At 50.7% G+C, this 13,610-nt stretch overlaps 1 protein-coding gene across 5 annotated transcripts in view; it reads left to right on the top strand.

The window, feature by feature from the left end:
- Positions 1–13,610, top strand: part of LOC118632432 (nebulin related anchoring protein) — a 67,331-nt gene that overhangs the window by 23,969 nt on the left and 29,752 nt on the right. For all 5 annotated transcript variants that reach the window (XM_036265544.1, XM_036265546.1, XM_036265543.1 and 2 more), the window contains 9 exons: positions 1,785–1,883; positions 3,409–3,513; positions 4,611–4,718; positions 4,960–5,061; positions 6,958–7,155; positions 7,704–7,808; positions 10,412–10,510; positions 11,878–11,982; positions 13,049–13,156. In XM_036265544.1, the coding sequence (XP_036121437.1) occupies positions 1,785–1,883; positions 3,409–3,513; positions 4,611–4,718; positions 4,960–5,061; positions 6,958–7,155; positions 7,704–7,808; positions 10,412–10,510; positions 11,878–11,982; positions 13,049–13,156 (1,029 nt within the window). The remainder of the gene's footprint in view (positions 1–1,784; positions 1,884–3,408; positions 3,514–4,610; positions 4,719–4,959; positions 5,062–6,957; positions 7,156–7,703; positions 7,809–10,411; positions 10,511–11,877; positions 11,983–13,048; positions 13,157–13,610) is intronic.

Raw genomic sequence — 13,610 nt, forward strand, 5'->3', positions numbered from 1 at the left:
GTTCGTCGGAGGTTTAAATGCCTGAACAAACCGATGAATGAAGGGGGTCAGGCAGGCAGAAGGGAAGAAGTTCAGGATTAGGGACGAGCTCATTTTTCCCCCTTTACCTGGATTTCGGGCCAACCTTGGTTAAATTGTGGGAGAGGCCATTTGCCAGGCGCCACCCCCCCTTTCCCTTCCCGTCTGCATCCTGGCTCCCCTTCCACCTGTACCGGTTTCTGGGCTCCCACTCAGGTGGCCCCGGCCCCGAAGCCTCGAACACATGCCTTCACCTCTCTGCTCAAGTTCCCGTTCTGTTTGCAGCAGACCTTAGGCACGGATGGAGGGAAGGAGGACGATTGGATAAACCTGTGTCTTGTGCAGGTGGCTAATCATCCTTAACTTTCTGAAGGACAAATTGTAGTTTCAAAAGAGGAAAGTCACTGGCCTTCCGTGTCTTAAGGAACTGGGATGCCAGGCAGTCGGTGCGCCGGGCTGAGCTGGAGAACCCCCCTCCTTCTCTGCTGAACCCGCATCTTTTCTGGAAGTGCCCAGCACAGGGCAGTTTCCTGGGAGGCTCCAGCAAGGTAGCCGCGAGGCCAGGCCCGGGCTGGGGGTGCAGCATGATCACGGGTGAGGAGCCCCCCACACCCAGCCGCACGCTCCATTGCTTCCCACTTAGACACACGTGCGGCTTCCCATGGCATTTGTCCCGCTTCCGTTTTTCTGTTTCTTTAAAAGTATTAATTTGAAGTATAAGACATATGCTTCACTGAGTATGGAGATTAAATTATACAATGCCTGGGATTTTCTTCAGAGTGTCGTGGGAGGGGAGGGGAGTGGGTGGGCATCGAGGTGATGCAAGACAGGGATGGGCGGGGAAGCTGGGTGATGGGTCCACGGGAATTCGTTACACTGGTCTTTCCTCTTCTGCATGTATCTGACATTTTTCAGATTAAAACGTTTCGATCAAGGGGAGACCATTTCATGGTCATAAAGAAGGGCGCTCCGGTCCTGGCCAATTTGGCTCAGCGGTTGGAGCATCAGCCTGCGGTCTGGAGAGACCCGGGTTCGGTTCCCGCTAAGGGCATGTACCTCGGTTGCAGTTTGTCCCCGGCCCTGGTTGTTCGTGCGGGTGGCAGCCACTCGATGTGCCCCTTTCACATCGATGTTTCTCTCTCTCTCTGTTCCTCTCTCTCCCTCCCACTCTACCTGAACAAAAAATGGAAAAATGTCCTCGGGTGAGGATAAAACAAAACAAAAAAAAGAAGGGCGCTCCGTGTGTCTATGCAGCGCGAATGCCTGTAAAGAGACCTGTGCGTGTGTTCTCGGTGGGCCTGCCACGAGGAACGGCATTGTTGGGGCTTAAGGCAGGTGTATGTGCAGAAATGCCACAGTTTGCCAAAGTGGTCGTGGCAGGTGTTCTGCGGGTTCCCACAGCTCTGCGTCTTTACCAACACGTGGCATTGCCCTCGGTTGGAATGATCACTATCCGTCTGAGGCAAGTGGGGCGGGTACTTCACTGCGGTTTAAATGTGCGTTTCTCTGATGAAGAGTGGGGGTGGGCACCTTTTCCTGCCTCCACCGGCCATTTAGGTGACCTCTTTCATGACCTGCCTCTTCAAGTCACTTCAAAGCGCTGTTTCTCTGTCTGTGGGCTCAGAGTGTCTGTTGGTCTTGAATTGGAGTCTTTGATTCTCCTTTTGGTAATTTGAGAATCACGGCTGTTGGGTTTGGGTGGCGGAGGCTAAGCAGATCTTAGAGACAAGAGCGAGTGACATTTTCCCGTGCCTCTTTGTACCCAGGTCAACTACAGGCAGAGCATCGACAAGCTGAAGTACAGCTCCGTGACCAACACCCCTCAGATCGTTCAAGCCAAAATCAACGCCCAGCAGCTGAGTCACGTAAGTGCCCCGACAAGCCGAGCTGGGCGTGGGTGACTTCTGGCGGCTGTGTGGCCTCTGGAGGTCTGGCTCCCCGAGCATTTGACTTTCTTTAATGATGACATTTGTCTCATTACAACTAAGTGAATCCCCCTTAACTTAAACTTTTTATTCTGGAAAATTTTAAATACATTCAAAAGTAAAAAGAATAGTGTCATGAAGCCCCATGAACCCCTCAGCCAGCTTCACCGACTATCAACTCATGGCCCGTCTTGCTTTATCTCTATGTCCATCCATTCCCTTTCCCTCCCATGTTATTTTGAAGAAAATCCTGGGTATTATATAATTTAATCTATCAATATTTTAGTATGAATCTCTAAAAGATAAAAACTTGTAAAACATATTTATAAAATGTTCATATATTGCACCCAAAAACTAACAGTAATTCTTAATATCACCAGTGCTAATGAGCATTCAGCATTCCAGTTATCTCATAAGGTTGTAAGTTTTTTACAGTTTGTTTGAATCAGAATCCAAAGAAAGACCACACTTTGTGATTGGCTGATACGTCTTTAAGACTCTTTTCATCTTTTTTTTTTTATTATTATTTTTTTTTATCCTCACCCGAGGACATTTTTCCATTTTTTGCACTGATAGAGTGGGAGGGAGAGAGAGGAAGAGAGAGAGAGAGAGAAACATTGACGTGAAAGAGACACATCGAGTGGCTGCCACCCTCACGACTAACCAGGGCCGGGGACAAACTGCAACCGAGGTACGTGCCCTTAGCGGGAACCGAACCCGGGTCTCTCTGGACCGCAGGCCGACGCTCTAACCGCTGAGCCAAACCGGCCAGGGCGAGACTCTTTTCATCTTTAAACGGTTTTTCCAAATCTCTTTTCTTTTCTCTCAAGTTGTCTATTGAAGAAACTGGACTGTTCATCCCGTAACACTTCCCACAGTCTGAGCTTTACCGCCTGCAGCCCAGCGTGGACTCCACGTGTTCCTCCAGCCTCCAAATGTCCTATAAAACAGTAGCGAGGTCTATAGACTCAGCCGGGCTCAGGTTTCGTTTCTGTGCAAGGCTGCTACTCAGAGCCGCCGTGTTCTTCTGTTGGGAATCACCTAACGTCTGGGTGGCTCTTTCTTTGGGATTGAAGATGGCTTTAAAAAAAAAATGTGGGCAGATGTTTGATAATTATTCTTTGAGCATCCACCTTGCACATAGCACGACACTCAGCACGGCGGCGGGATAGAAGCTCCGTCCCCTGGAGTGCTTCCGAGGAGAGGTGGTGAGGTCCCCACGGGCAAAGCCTCTGCGGGCTCCGGACTCTGAGCGCCTGAGGGCTTGCACTCTTCATCTGGCTTCTTCAGTCTGTTGACTTAAAACATTCACAAAATTACAGGCCCCCTTGCCCAGTGCCTTTTTCCAGAAACTCCTCTGCTGTGAGTCTAAAGGGAAAGTGAAAAACAGAGTTCTCGCTCCATACTTCTTCTGCCCGTGTAAAATCTTTGCGTTTACCCTGTGGGTTTATTTTAAATCCAACAGGTGAATTACCGTGCTGACTATGAGAAAAATAAGTTGAATTACACCCTGCCCCAGGACGTCCCTCAGCTGGTGAAGGCCAGGACCAACGCCGAGCTCTTCAGTGAGGTGAGCAGGCTGCGTGGTGCGAGCTGGCGGAGGTTCTGTGTGCAGGTCAGGCCGATGATGCGCGTCCCCTGCGCTGGGACCGTGCTGCTCCTGAGAAGGCCTTGTGCAGGGCTCCCGCCATGTTGTCACTCGAGTTCTGCTGTCTCATGGCACGTGGTAGTTCACTGGGGGTGAATTAAGCTTAGCGATTTCATTCTCATTACGTGAGCATGTGTGCAGTATATGCATGAACACACACACTGTCATCACCATCACCATCGTCATCACCATCCTGGCGCTTCTAGCTGGAGCTTTGTTGTGTGGAGAAAAGTGAAGTTTTAATGTCGACGTTAATCACCAGAATCTTCCTGGAGTCACAGAAGCGCTGTGATTAGGCTTCTCATTCGAGACGGGATTTGTGGGGCAAAAGAAGAAGAAAAAAGGAACTAATGTCTGTTGCATGCTTATTCTTTGCTGGGCACTGGGATAAGCAGTTTATGTATGGAGTTATTCAGCTGTCATAACCCTCAGGAGGTGTTATTGTAGGGACAGGCATGGGCTTTGGTAGCAGATAGACCCATGACCTTGCGTGAGGTTTTAGTCTCTGAGCCTCACGAGCTAAATGCAGAGACTTAGAGTTGATGAGTAGAAGACACATAGAAAATGGCCAGTAAACAGTAGGTATTATTACCATGGCGATATCATTATCAATACTTTATGCTGCACTTTACCAGCTTAAGATCTGTTGTCATCTACTACATCCGACTTATTCTCACATCAATCCTGAGACAGGTAGTAGCATATTCTTTTTGCAAATGATAAACGAAGGCCTAAAGAGAGAAAGTAATTTACCCAGGGCCCCATGACCAGGAAACAAGACCTAGGATGAACGCATGGGTCTTCTCTTTGTCTTGTCCGTCACCATTGCCCTGCATGGCTCAGCAGCAAAGGAATCGATGGACTGGCTTAATCATCGCTGTGATCATTTTGATAATAACACCAAGATTCTGGTCTGTGGACAGGTGAACACACCGACTTCGCTGTTTTTTGTCTTCTCTTCAGCTTTTGGCAGGAATAGGGATAGTGACTCTTAATTCGCCTGTGTCTTTGTTTGTCAGGTTAAGTACAAAGAAGGCTGGGAGAAGTCCAAGGGGAAAGGATTCGAAATGAAGCTGGATGCCATGTCTCTGCTGGCCGCCAAAGCCTCCGGAGAGCTTGCTAGCAATGTAGGTTTCCTCTCATTAACTCTGAAATGCATAAGGAACGGTTTCCATAACATGTCAGTGGCCCTGCAGAAAAAATAATGACTGTTAACACTGTAAACATCACAGTCCTTTCATCTTCTGGGTGCGGAAGACTGGGAGGTGTTTTTGCAGAATTGTTCCCCTTGCTCTTGTTAAAACCAGAACCCCGGAGATGGCAAAGTGTCTCTCTCCCTCACAGTAGACTTTCTTGTTTCCCCTCAAGATTAAATACAAAGAAGAATATGAAAAAACCAAAGGCAAAGCCATGGGAACTACAGACTCGAGGCTTCTGCACTCCCTGCAGGTTGCCAAGATGAGCAGCGAGGTAAATTCCCTTTTATTCCCCACCCTTAGAGTTGTGTAACTTTAAAGTTTTTCCTGGGCCTCCTTCACCTGGGACTGTTACCTTTTTATTGATTTCCACCTATGATTTCTTCCCTGGCGTATGAGAAGTTTGTGCCATTTCTTTAGTTTGCCAAAGCAAGCTATTCTTTCAAAATAGATGAACAGTGTGTCCCTGAAGGGTGACCAGCAGCTCCTGGTCAAGGTACAAAGATGTCCAGCTGCGTTGATTGATTCTAAAAATGTTTATCAAGCAACTACTATAGGCAAGATCCTGTGTGAGAGACACTAAGGCTATAAGAACGAACACCACATAACAGGTGCCTCCCTGATGTAGCTTAATTCTACTGGGAGGGTTGGACAGTAAGTACCCTGTTCACTGTGGCGATGTCCTGGATGAATCCTGTGGTTACAGAAGCCCAGATATTCAAAATATTTAGCAAACCACTGGGACATCCAGGCTCTAACCAATCAAAATGATGCTCCTTTGTAAACAACTGTAGTTAACGGCTGGAGATTAACTGTGGTAAATGTCATTTCTGATAGAAGGGTCAGGCGTGGTTTCTAACCAGGTCTTCCCTGCTGATACTGAAGAGTTAAAAAGGGCACCTGAGTAGCAGGTTTCGGCTTTGCAGTTGCCTGCACCACGCGGTGAGGCCAGCTGATACTGCCAGAGGTGCAGTCAGATGTAACTACCCGGTGAGTCCTTAAGGAGCCACAGCTTGAACAGAGTAAGAGGGTTGGTGTCGCAGTCACCATTTTGGATTGCCGATAGAACAAGCCCTTTGAAGTGCATAGTCATGAAGCATCAGAGACATTGAAAGTGTGGCTCCGGTTAGATAGAGAACAAAATGGTATTTCATATTTGCCGTTGGAGCATCTAGGACCAAAAAGATTGTGTCTTGCTCAAGGTCAGATAGGCAATGGTAGTGGTGGAGGGGTCGAGAATTAGACCCTAGAACTCTTACTGGCACCACAACCTGTTTACTGTAGCTCACTAGCTTTCCCCATCACCATACCATTACCACCATCATCACCAACACCATCATCACCAACACCATCACCACCATCATTGTCATCACCACCATCAACACCATCATCACCAACACTATCGCCACCATCATTAGCATCATCACCATCATTGTCATCACCAACATCATCATCACTATTATCATCACCACCATCATCACTATTATCACCACCACCATCACCACCATCATCACTATGACCAACATCATCATTACCACTATCATCATCATTTATCACCAACATCATCATCATTATTATCATTATCACCATCACCACCATCATCATCATCACCATCTTTCCTATCACCACCATCATCACCATGACCACCGTTGTCTTGTCATCCTTATTGCTAACATTTATCAAGCCATTTTCTACATACCAGTCCCTGCACCAAGCAGGTACCATCTACTATTTTGTTTACTTATCACAATAGTCCCCGAGGGAAATGAGCCCTTAGAGAGATGGTGCATCTGTCCAGAGGTCACCCAGTAGGCAGAGGGCAGATCAGGTTTGAACTCAGGCTGCTCTGGTTCTGGAGCCTAAGCTTTGTTATTCTGCCTTTTAAAGCCTCTACATAAACCACGAATAGAGTGCGCGCCTCTTCAGGGAACCAGGTACAATGACTTAGGATTGGAAGGAGGCATTTTTCTCAGAGATAAAACTTTGTGGAACCCCAGCTCCCTGCACTGCCACTTACAGAGCCGGAAACGGGGTCCCAGTTTTCTGACCGACGAGGGCCATTGCCCAGAGTGCCAGTTTCTCAGGGACGTGTAGGCTTCCTTCCTGTGTTTCCACATCACTCCTGCAAACATAGGCTTCAGACAATGGGTCTTCCTTTGGTGCCTTCAAGGTTGAATACAAGAAAGGCTTTGAAGAGAGTAAGACCCACTTCCACCTGCCCATGGACATGGTGAACATCAGGCATGCTAAGAAGGCCCAGGCTCTGGCCAGTGACCTGGACTACAGGAAAAAACTGCACGAATACACTGTGCTGCCCGAAGACATGAAGACGCAGTGGGCCAAGAAAGCCTACGGGCTCCAGAGTGAGGTGAGCCCCCTCACTGACAGTTTTCCATGCACCCCTTGCAGTGGGATACAGGGACACTGAGAGTGATTTTGAACCTGTGCAGGCATCTGTTACATGGCTAAGAGGACTAGGCAGAACTGCTGACGACGGACCAGGCCAGGGAGGGTGGATGGGGAGGTAGAGGTGCAGATTTAGCTGAGATAATAGAGACTAGAGAATGGAGTTCAGGGGCTCAGAGCCATGATAACAATCAAGGTGGGCAAAGAAGAATCAAATGTTGAAAATGGTAAATACATTTTGGAAATTTAGCAGGTTGGAAGATAAGGTCCTTGATCAAAGAGTTTAAAAAGCCCACCTTTTGGTGAAGTTACGACGTTTCTGTGCCACAGTAGAACATGGTTATGAAGTGGGCCCGGTGGCTTCCCCACATGGGCCGAGTTCTGCCAGATTATAAACGTCGGGAGCAGTTTCCAGGAAGGTGAACGCAGGAGCAAGGTCTTTCCTCTCCCCCCTCGGCTTCGCCCAGTGTGCATCCATGCATCTGCTCGGGCTTGGCTTTTCTCTTGCAGCTGCAGTACAGAGCTGACCTGGCGTGGATGAAAGGCGTGGGGTGGCTGACCGAGGGCAGCCTCAATTTGGAACAGGCCAAGAAAGCCGGACAGCTGGTCAGCGAGGTAACCTGAGCCGAGGCCCCTGGCTTCTAGTAGTGAGCTTTTGCTCTGATTCTCCCTCCCTCACCCCAGGATTATTTGGGGTATGACTCATAGGAGTCCTTCTTTATTTTGTATCTGTAGCATACCTGAACTAACCTCTACATCCTTAAACTTCCTGGGGAAGGTATGTGTACGAAGCCCACTCATTTACCTTACGTAGCGGAAGCATCCAAAGAATAGTTCAGAAAGGTTGTAACGCACCATCAGTTAGCACAAGGAAACGTGTAGGGTTTGTGATTACTTCTGAATTAGAGTGTGGCATTTGGAGGTCAGAGTTCTCATTATGCCCTTGCCTTAAATTCCTGCAGACTTGGAGCAAGCCATTCAACCCCCTTCCCATCCTTTCACATGCAAAGGAGAAGCATGGACAGGCTCCCCTCCAGAGCCCCTGGGGCTCCCCGCCGGCTTCTCTTTGCACCCAGTACAGCTGGCTTTGGCAGCAGGCAGAGGAAGACTTCTAAAGGGCATTTCATTTGGAAATGGGACTGTTTCAGGATCTCTGCTGGGGATCTTTAAAGGGGATTCTTGCATCGGAGCCAGGAAGGCTGAGTGGGCATCCTTCTTGCAAATGGTAGTAACAGTAGTAGTCATCGCTGCCAGGTGTGCGCTGAGAATTGTGTACTCATTGCTGTCATTCCTTGACCACCTTGAGGATGTTACAAACATACTGCCCGTTCAGTGCTCACAGCAGCGCTAGGTGAGTGACACTATCACTCTCCTGATCTCCCATTTTACACACGAGGAAAGTGAGGCGTGAAGTCACACTTCCAGGGAGGAGCAGAGCTGTCTTCTGAATCAAGTGTGTGATCCAACACCCTGGTTCTTGACCACTAAGCAGTACTGCACCCCCAAATCACGTTTTGTAATCTGTTCTTATTTTCCTACTGCACTGATTCTTCTCTCTGACCCAGACACGTTTACAGCTAGAGTATATGAACAAGGAAGGGAGAGAGGCGAGAATGACCCTTCGGGGTCCTAGTACTTGGATTCTTGGAGACCAGCTAAAATAGGGGGATCAACCAAAGTCCTATTTGTCTTGGACAGGGGTGCAGGAAGGGGCCCCAAGCAGCCTTAGGAAGGAGTTCGGCCTGAGGAATTTCTGTTTCTATCTACTTCTGGTGCCTATGAATTGTTAAGCTCCCGGAGGGCCATGCAGATACCGTCTCCTTTTCAGTGTCTGTGCTGTGCCCGTGCAGGCTGGGTCTTGGCTCCCCAGTACGTGCTTTGACCAACGCCGAGTCTGGGATCAGTGGGAATTCAACCATGGAAAAGCATTGCCACTTCCTTCAATTATGTGGGGAAGGAGTTTTCCACTCAACACAATGGAACTAGAAAGGAAATTGCAAGTGTCTGGAATATTGGCTCTAACATTTTATTGCCCTAAAGGGAGGAGCTTTGGAGTTTTGAATATTCCAATCCCTATTTGGGGTTCAAAATTGGTACCTATAACCTTTTGCCAACAGCACTGGGTGCTTGGCCCTCTCTGATCTCCCCACCATGTGAAGCTTTGGCTGCAATGAGCCATCCCCAGCGACCACTTTCCCGTCAACTTTGGCAACTCCGGTGGAAAAGCCAGAGGAACTAACGTCCAGGAAGGACAAGAAGCTCCCTCTATGGTTGTGGGAGGACGGAATGAGCACATTTGAAATTTTTCCACTTACTCTGTGGCACTATGAGGACAAGACCTCGGTGACCTTGAACACTGAGAAGCTGTGAGGATGAATGCCCCTGACTGCCAGCCTTCTGTCCGGGGCTCCTGGTGTGTCCCTTTCTTAGAGCAGATGCTTTTTTTTTTTCCATCCTCACCGGAGGACACCTTCCCATTTTTTGTACAGATAGAATGGGAGGGAGGGAGGGAGAGAGAGAGAGAGAGAGAGAGAGAGAGAGAGAGAGAAACATCGACGTGAAAGGGACACATCGAGTGGCTGCCACCCTCACGACCAACCAGGGCCGGGGACAAACTGCAACCGAGGTACATGCCCCCAGCGGGAACCAAACCCGGGTCTCTCTGGACCGCAAGCCGACGGTCTAACCACTGAGCCAAACCGGCCAGGGCAGAGCAGATGCTTTTTAATGGTCACGATGGCACCACGAATAATGGTGATGGTTAATGTCGTGGACACCTACTCTGTCCACGGACTCTGCTCGGGGAAGCCTGGCAGCTGCTCTCGGGTTCTGCGTTGTACGGGCAACGCGTGAGTGGCTCAGATGATGAAGTGACGTGCCCAAGGTCATGGAGCTGGAAGGAGGAGCAGGCTAGATTCGGACCTTGGTCTTCAACTGTGAAGTCCAAGCTCTCTACACTTCCTGTCCCGGGTCGGATCTAGATTTATGAAACGGACCCGTCCCAGGACACATGGTAGACTAGCAACGAAGGAGTAGCCACTAACACCGTGTCGCCGGGGCCGGCAGTCTCAGGGCTGTGGTGCTGTCTAAGCTGCAGGACCAGCAGAAACACCCCCCCAAGGAAATGCTTGGGCCGCAGAGAGTATACGTGTGTGTGTGTGGGGGGGGGGGGGACAGCCCGATCCTAATGCTACGGGGTCCCTTTTCTTTGAAAACAGAAAACCTATCGGCAGAGGGCGGATGAGCTGAAGTTCACCAGCGTGGCCGACAGCTCCCAGATGGAGCACGCCAAGAGGAGCCAGGAGCTGCAGAGCGGGGTGAGTACCCAGCTGCCCTTTCTCCACCAAGCTGCTGTGTCATGAGCCTGGGAACCTCCGGGGACAGCAGCAGGTGCTGCCCAGATGGGATCCAGCAACCGACAAAGAATCATCCCTTTAAATAGACTGGGCCTGGTTTTGTGCAGGCTTCCCGGCTGTCTCTGGGAATGGGGCACCAGGCCTCCCTGCCTCGCCCACCACGCTCCTCCCTGGTTGCTGCTGGGAGAGAGGCCAACTGATTAGATTCAGCTTGCATTATTGCTACTTCCTTCTTCCTTCTTCCTTTCTCCTCTCTCTCTCATCAGACACTCCGTAATTCTGGAGCCAGTAGAGCATTATCTCGGGGGACGATGAGGTTTGCCTGTGGGTTGTGTGCATTTCATGCCCACGTGGGCTCCCACATGGGGGCAGAGCAGCGGAAGTCCACGTGTGTTATGTACACACCAGTGTTCAACACTGCTGCGAGCCTGCACCGAGCAGGTGCCGTCGTCGCCATGGTCCGGTCAGGACTCCCTGGCTTTGCCTCCCGCGGGCGCAGGTTCACCCGCCAGAAGGGATGCTACCAACAGGGCGAGGCAGCAGAAAGCCCCTGTTGGGAAACTCATGTTGGGGGGTGGGAGGGAAGGGGAGAGAGGAAGAGGAGTGTGAATACGTTTCCCGTGGAGATGTTGGCTCATGTGTCGTTTTGGCCGCTGCTCACTTTGCAGGTGTCAGACCTGTGAATGCTTTAGAGTTGATTATGGGGGTGCGGGAGGCAGAGCGTGCTGCTTCTTTTTCCTACTTGAGGAGTCCGTGCTCGTTTGAGCTCTCTGGTGGGTTATTTTCTTTCTTTTTTCTTTTCTTTATTGATTTTAGAGGGGAAGAGAGAGGGAGAGAGATAGAAACATTGATGAGAGAGAACATCGATTGGCTGCCTCCTACGTGCCCCCATTGGGGATCGGGCCCACAACCTGGGCATGTGCCACGACCAGGAATTGAACCGGTGACCTCTTGGTGCATGGTCGACGCTCAGCCACTGAGCCACAATGGCCGGGCTCCAGTGGGTTATTTACTGAGAACAGCGTGGGGAAGTCAGTGTCTTCTCAAGGGAAACAAAAGATGAGAACAAAAACCTTGGAGGGGTTTTTGGGTTCATTCCTGGGCCACATTCTTCTTTCAACTCCTCACTGCTTCTCCTCCTCCTGTCATCTCTCCTACCTTAAGCCTCCTTTACTGTGTCCTTCCGGCCACTGTCTGGTCTGGGTGGCTTTGTAAGGACCTCCCAGGCAAGTCACAGAAGAGCCAAGCAGACGTGAAGAGCCGTTGAGTGATGCCACGCCAGCCATCTGCCCGCCGCCTGCCCCTGACCCAGCTCTCTCTCCCGACAGGTGGCCTACAAGGCAGGAAACGAGCAGTCGCTGCACCAGTACAGCATCAGCAAAGACGAGCCGCTGTTCCTGCAGGCCCGGGCCAATGCCGCCTGTCTCAGCGAGGTACGGCTCGCGGGCCTGCTGCTCCGTGCAGGCACCTGGGCGCAAGCCCGGCCAGCCGGGTCGGTGTGTCAGCTCAGGTGGCATTCACCTGGTCGTCGTAAATAGCTCGTCTAGCAGACTTGTTCCTGACCAGTGTCTTACGGGGAGGACAACCTTCTGTAGGAATGAACGGGTGGGGGCTTGAGCCTCCTGGTATGATGCGGGGGCAGTGGTCATCTCGGGGTTGGAGCAGTGGCATAGGGGGCGTGAGGAGGAGCTCGGGTGTTGGCTCCAGACCACCTGGGTTGATCCTTACTAGGTGTGTGACTTTGGGTAAGTCCTTTGCTCTCAGTTGTCCAACTGGCAGACTGAGGGTAGCACTCGTCCCTTCCTCCTGGGTTGTCATGAAGCTGCAATGGGCTGATCATATACAGAAAGCACTCGGTGGACTGCACGCAGGGTAGCTCTACATTTATGCACAAAAGGATGTGTCGTCCCAGCTTCCCCGACTGCGTCTTCTGAGGAGGGGCCTTAGCTCTTCACTCAGCTCCCAGGTCTCTGCGTCTTGATCTGATCCATGGGCAGAGGAAAGAATTAGAGGGAGCAGCCGAGGATGCACTGATTCACACACAGAAAGGCAGGGGAGCCTTCCAGGAGAAAGAACTGGTGCCTGGCGGCGGAGGCCGGAGAGGGGATGGGAGAAGTGAGGAGACCCAGGGGGCTAGGCTGCAGGGACGGAGAGAGGAGCGGGCACCGGGCACGGCAGGAGGGCGGGTGCGGGCGGAGCTGGAGGACGACTTCAGAACCGTGGCTGCGTGCTGGGCCACGGTGTTCCACCTTTGGCACGTGTACGAGACGCCCACGAAGACTCCTAGAGTGTTCACGGCTTCTGGAGTTAATGTCTGCCTCTCTTGGTAGAAGCCATGTGTAGCAAGAGGCCTTAAGGAAGGAACAGGAAGGCCTGGTGGTGTCCAGGTTACAGGGTTTCTGGGAAGGACTTAATCGGTGTTTGCCTCCTGGAGAGGTCGTGACAGAGTCTGGGGAGCCCTCTCATGTGAGGATGGTCTCTTTTCTCGAAACCCCTTAGAAACTGTACAAGAGCAGCTGGGAAAACCAGAAGGCAAAAGGCTTTGAGTTGCGACTTGACTCCTTGGCCTTCCTGGCAGCCAAAGCCAAGAGGGACCTGGCCAGCGAGGTGAGTCGGTCCCCAGCTTGTACGTGACCCCACGAATCCTGCCGTTTACATCATCAATGGATACACACTACATGTCCTCTATATCCACGTATGTTATGCATGTGTTATATGTACACACATATAGAGAGACATCAGCTGAACCAAACAGGGGCTCGGTGATGCCGCTGACTTACATTCCGACACAAGCGGGTGCCACTTTACAGACCAGCCCAGCCTGGCTCAGAGGACACATGCCAGGTTTCGGGCTCGATCCCCAGTAGGGGGCGCGCAGGAGGCAGCCAATTGATGTTTCTATCTCTCCCTTTCTCTCTCTCTAAAAAATAAATAAAAACATTACAATAAATAAACATAGGTAAATAAATAAATCCAGGGAGAGTGGTGGCAAATAATATAGACAGAAGATGGAAGTGCACCCAGACGCTGGGCGAACACAGGTCTGGGGCCGAGCATTCTG

The sequence above is a fragment of the Molossus molossus genome, unplaced genomic scaffold (genome assembly GCF_014108415.1).
Source record: "Molossus molossus isolate mMolMol1 unplaced genomic scaffold, mMolMol1.p scaffold_m16_p_17, whole genome shotgun sequence".
NCBI lineage: Eukaryota > Metazoa > Chordata > Mammalia > Chiroptera > Molossidae > Molossus > Molossus molossus.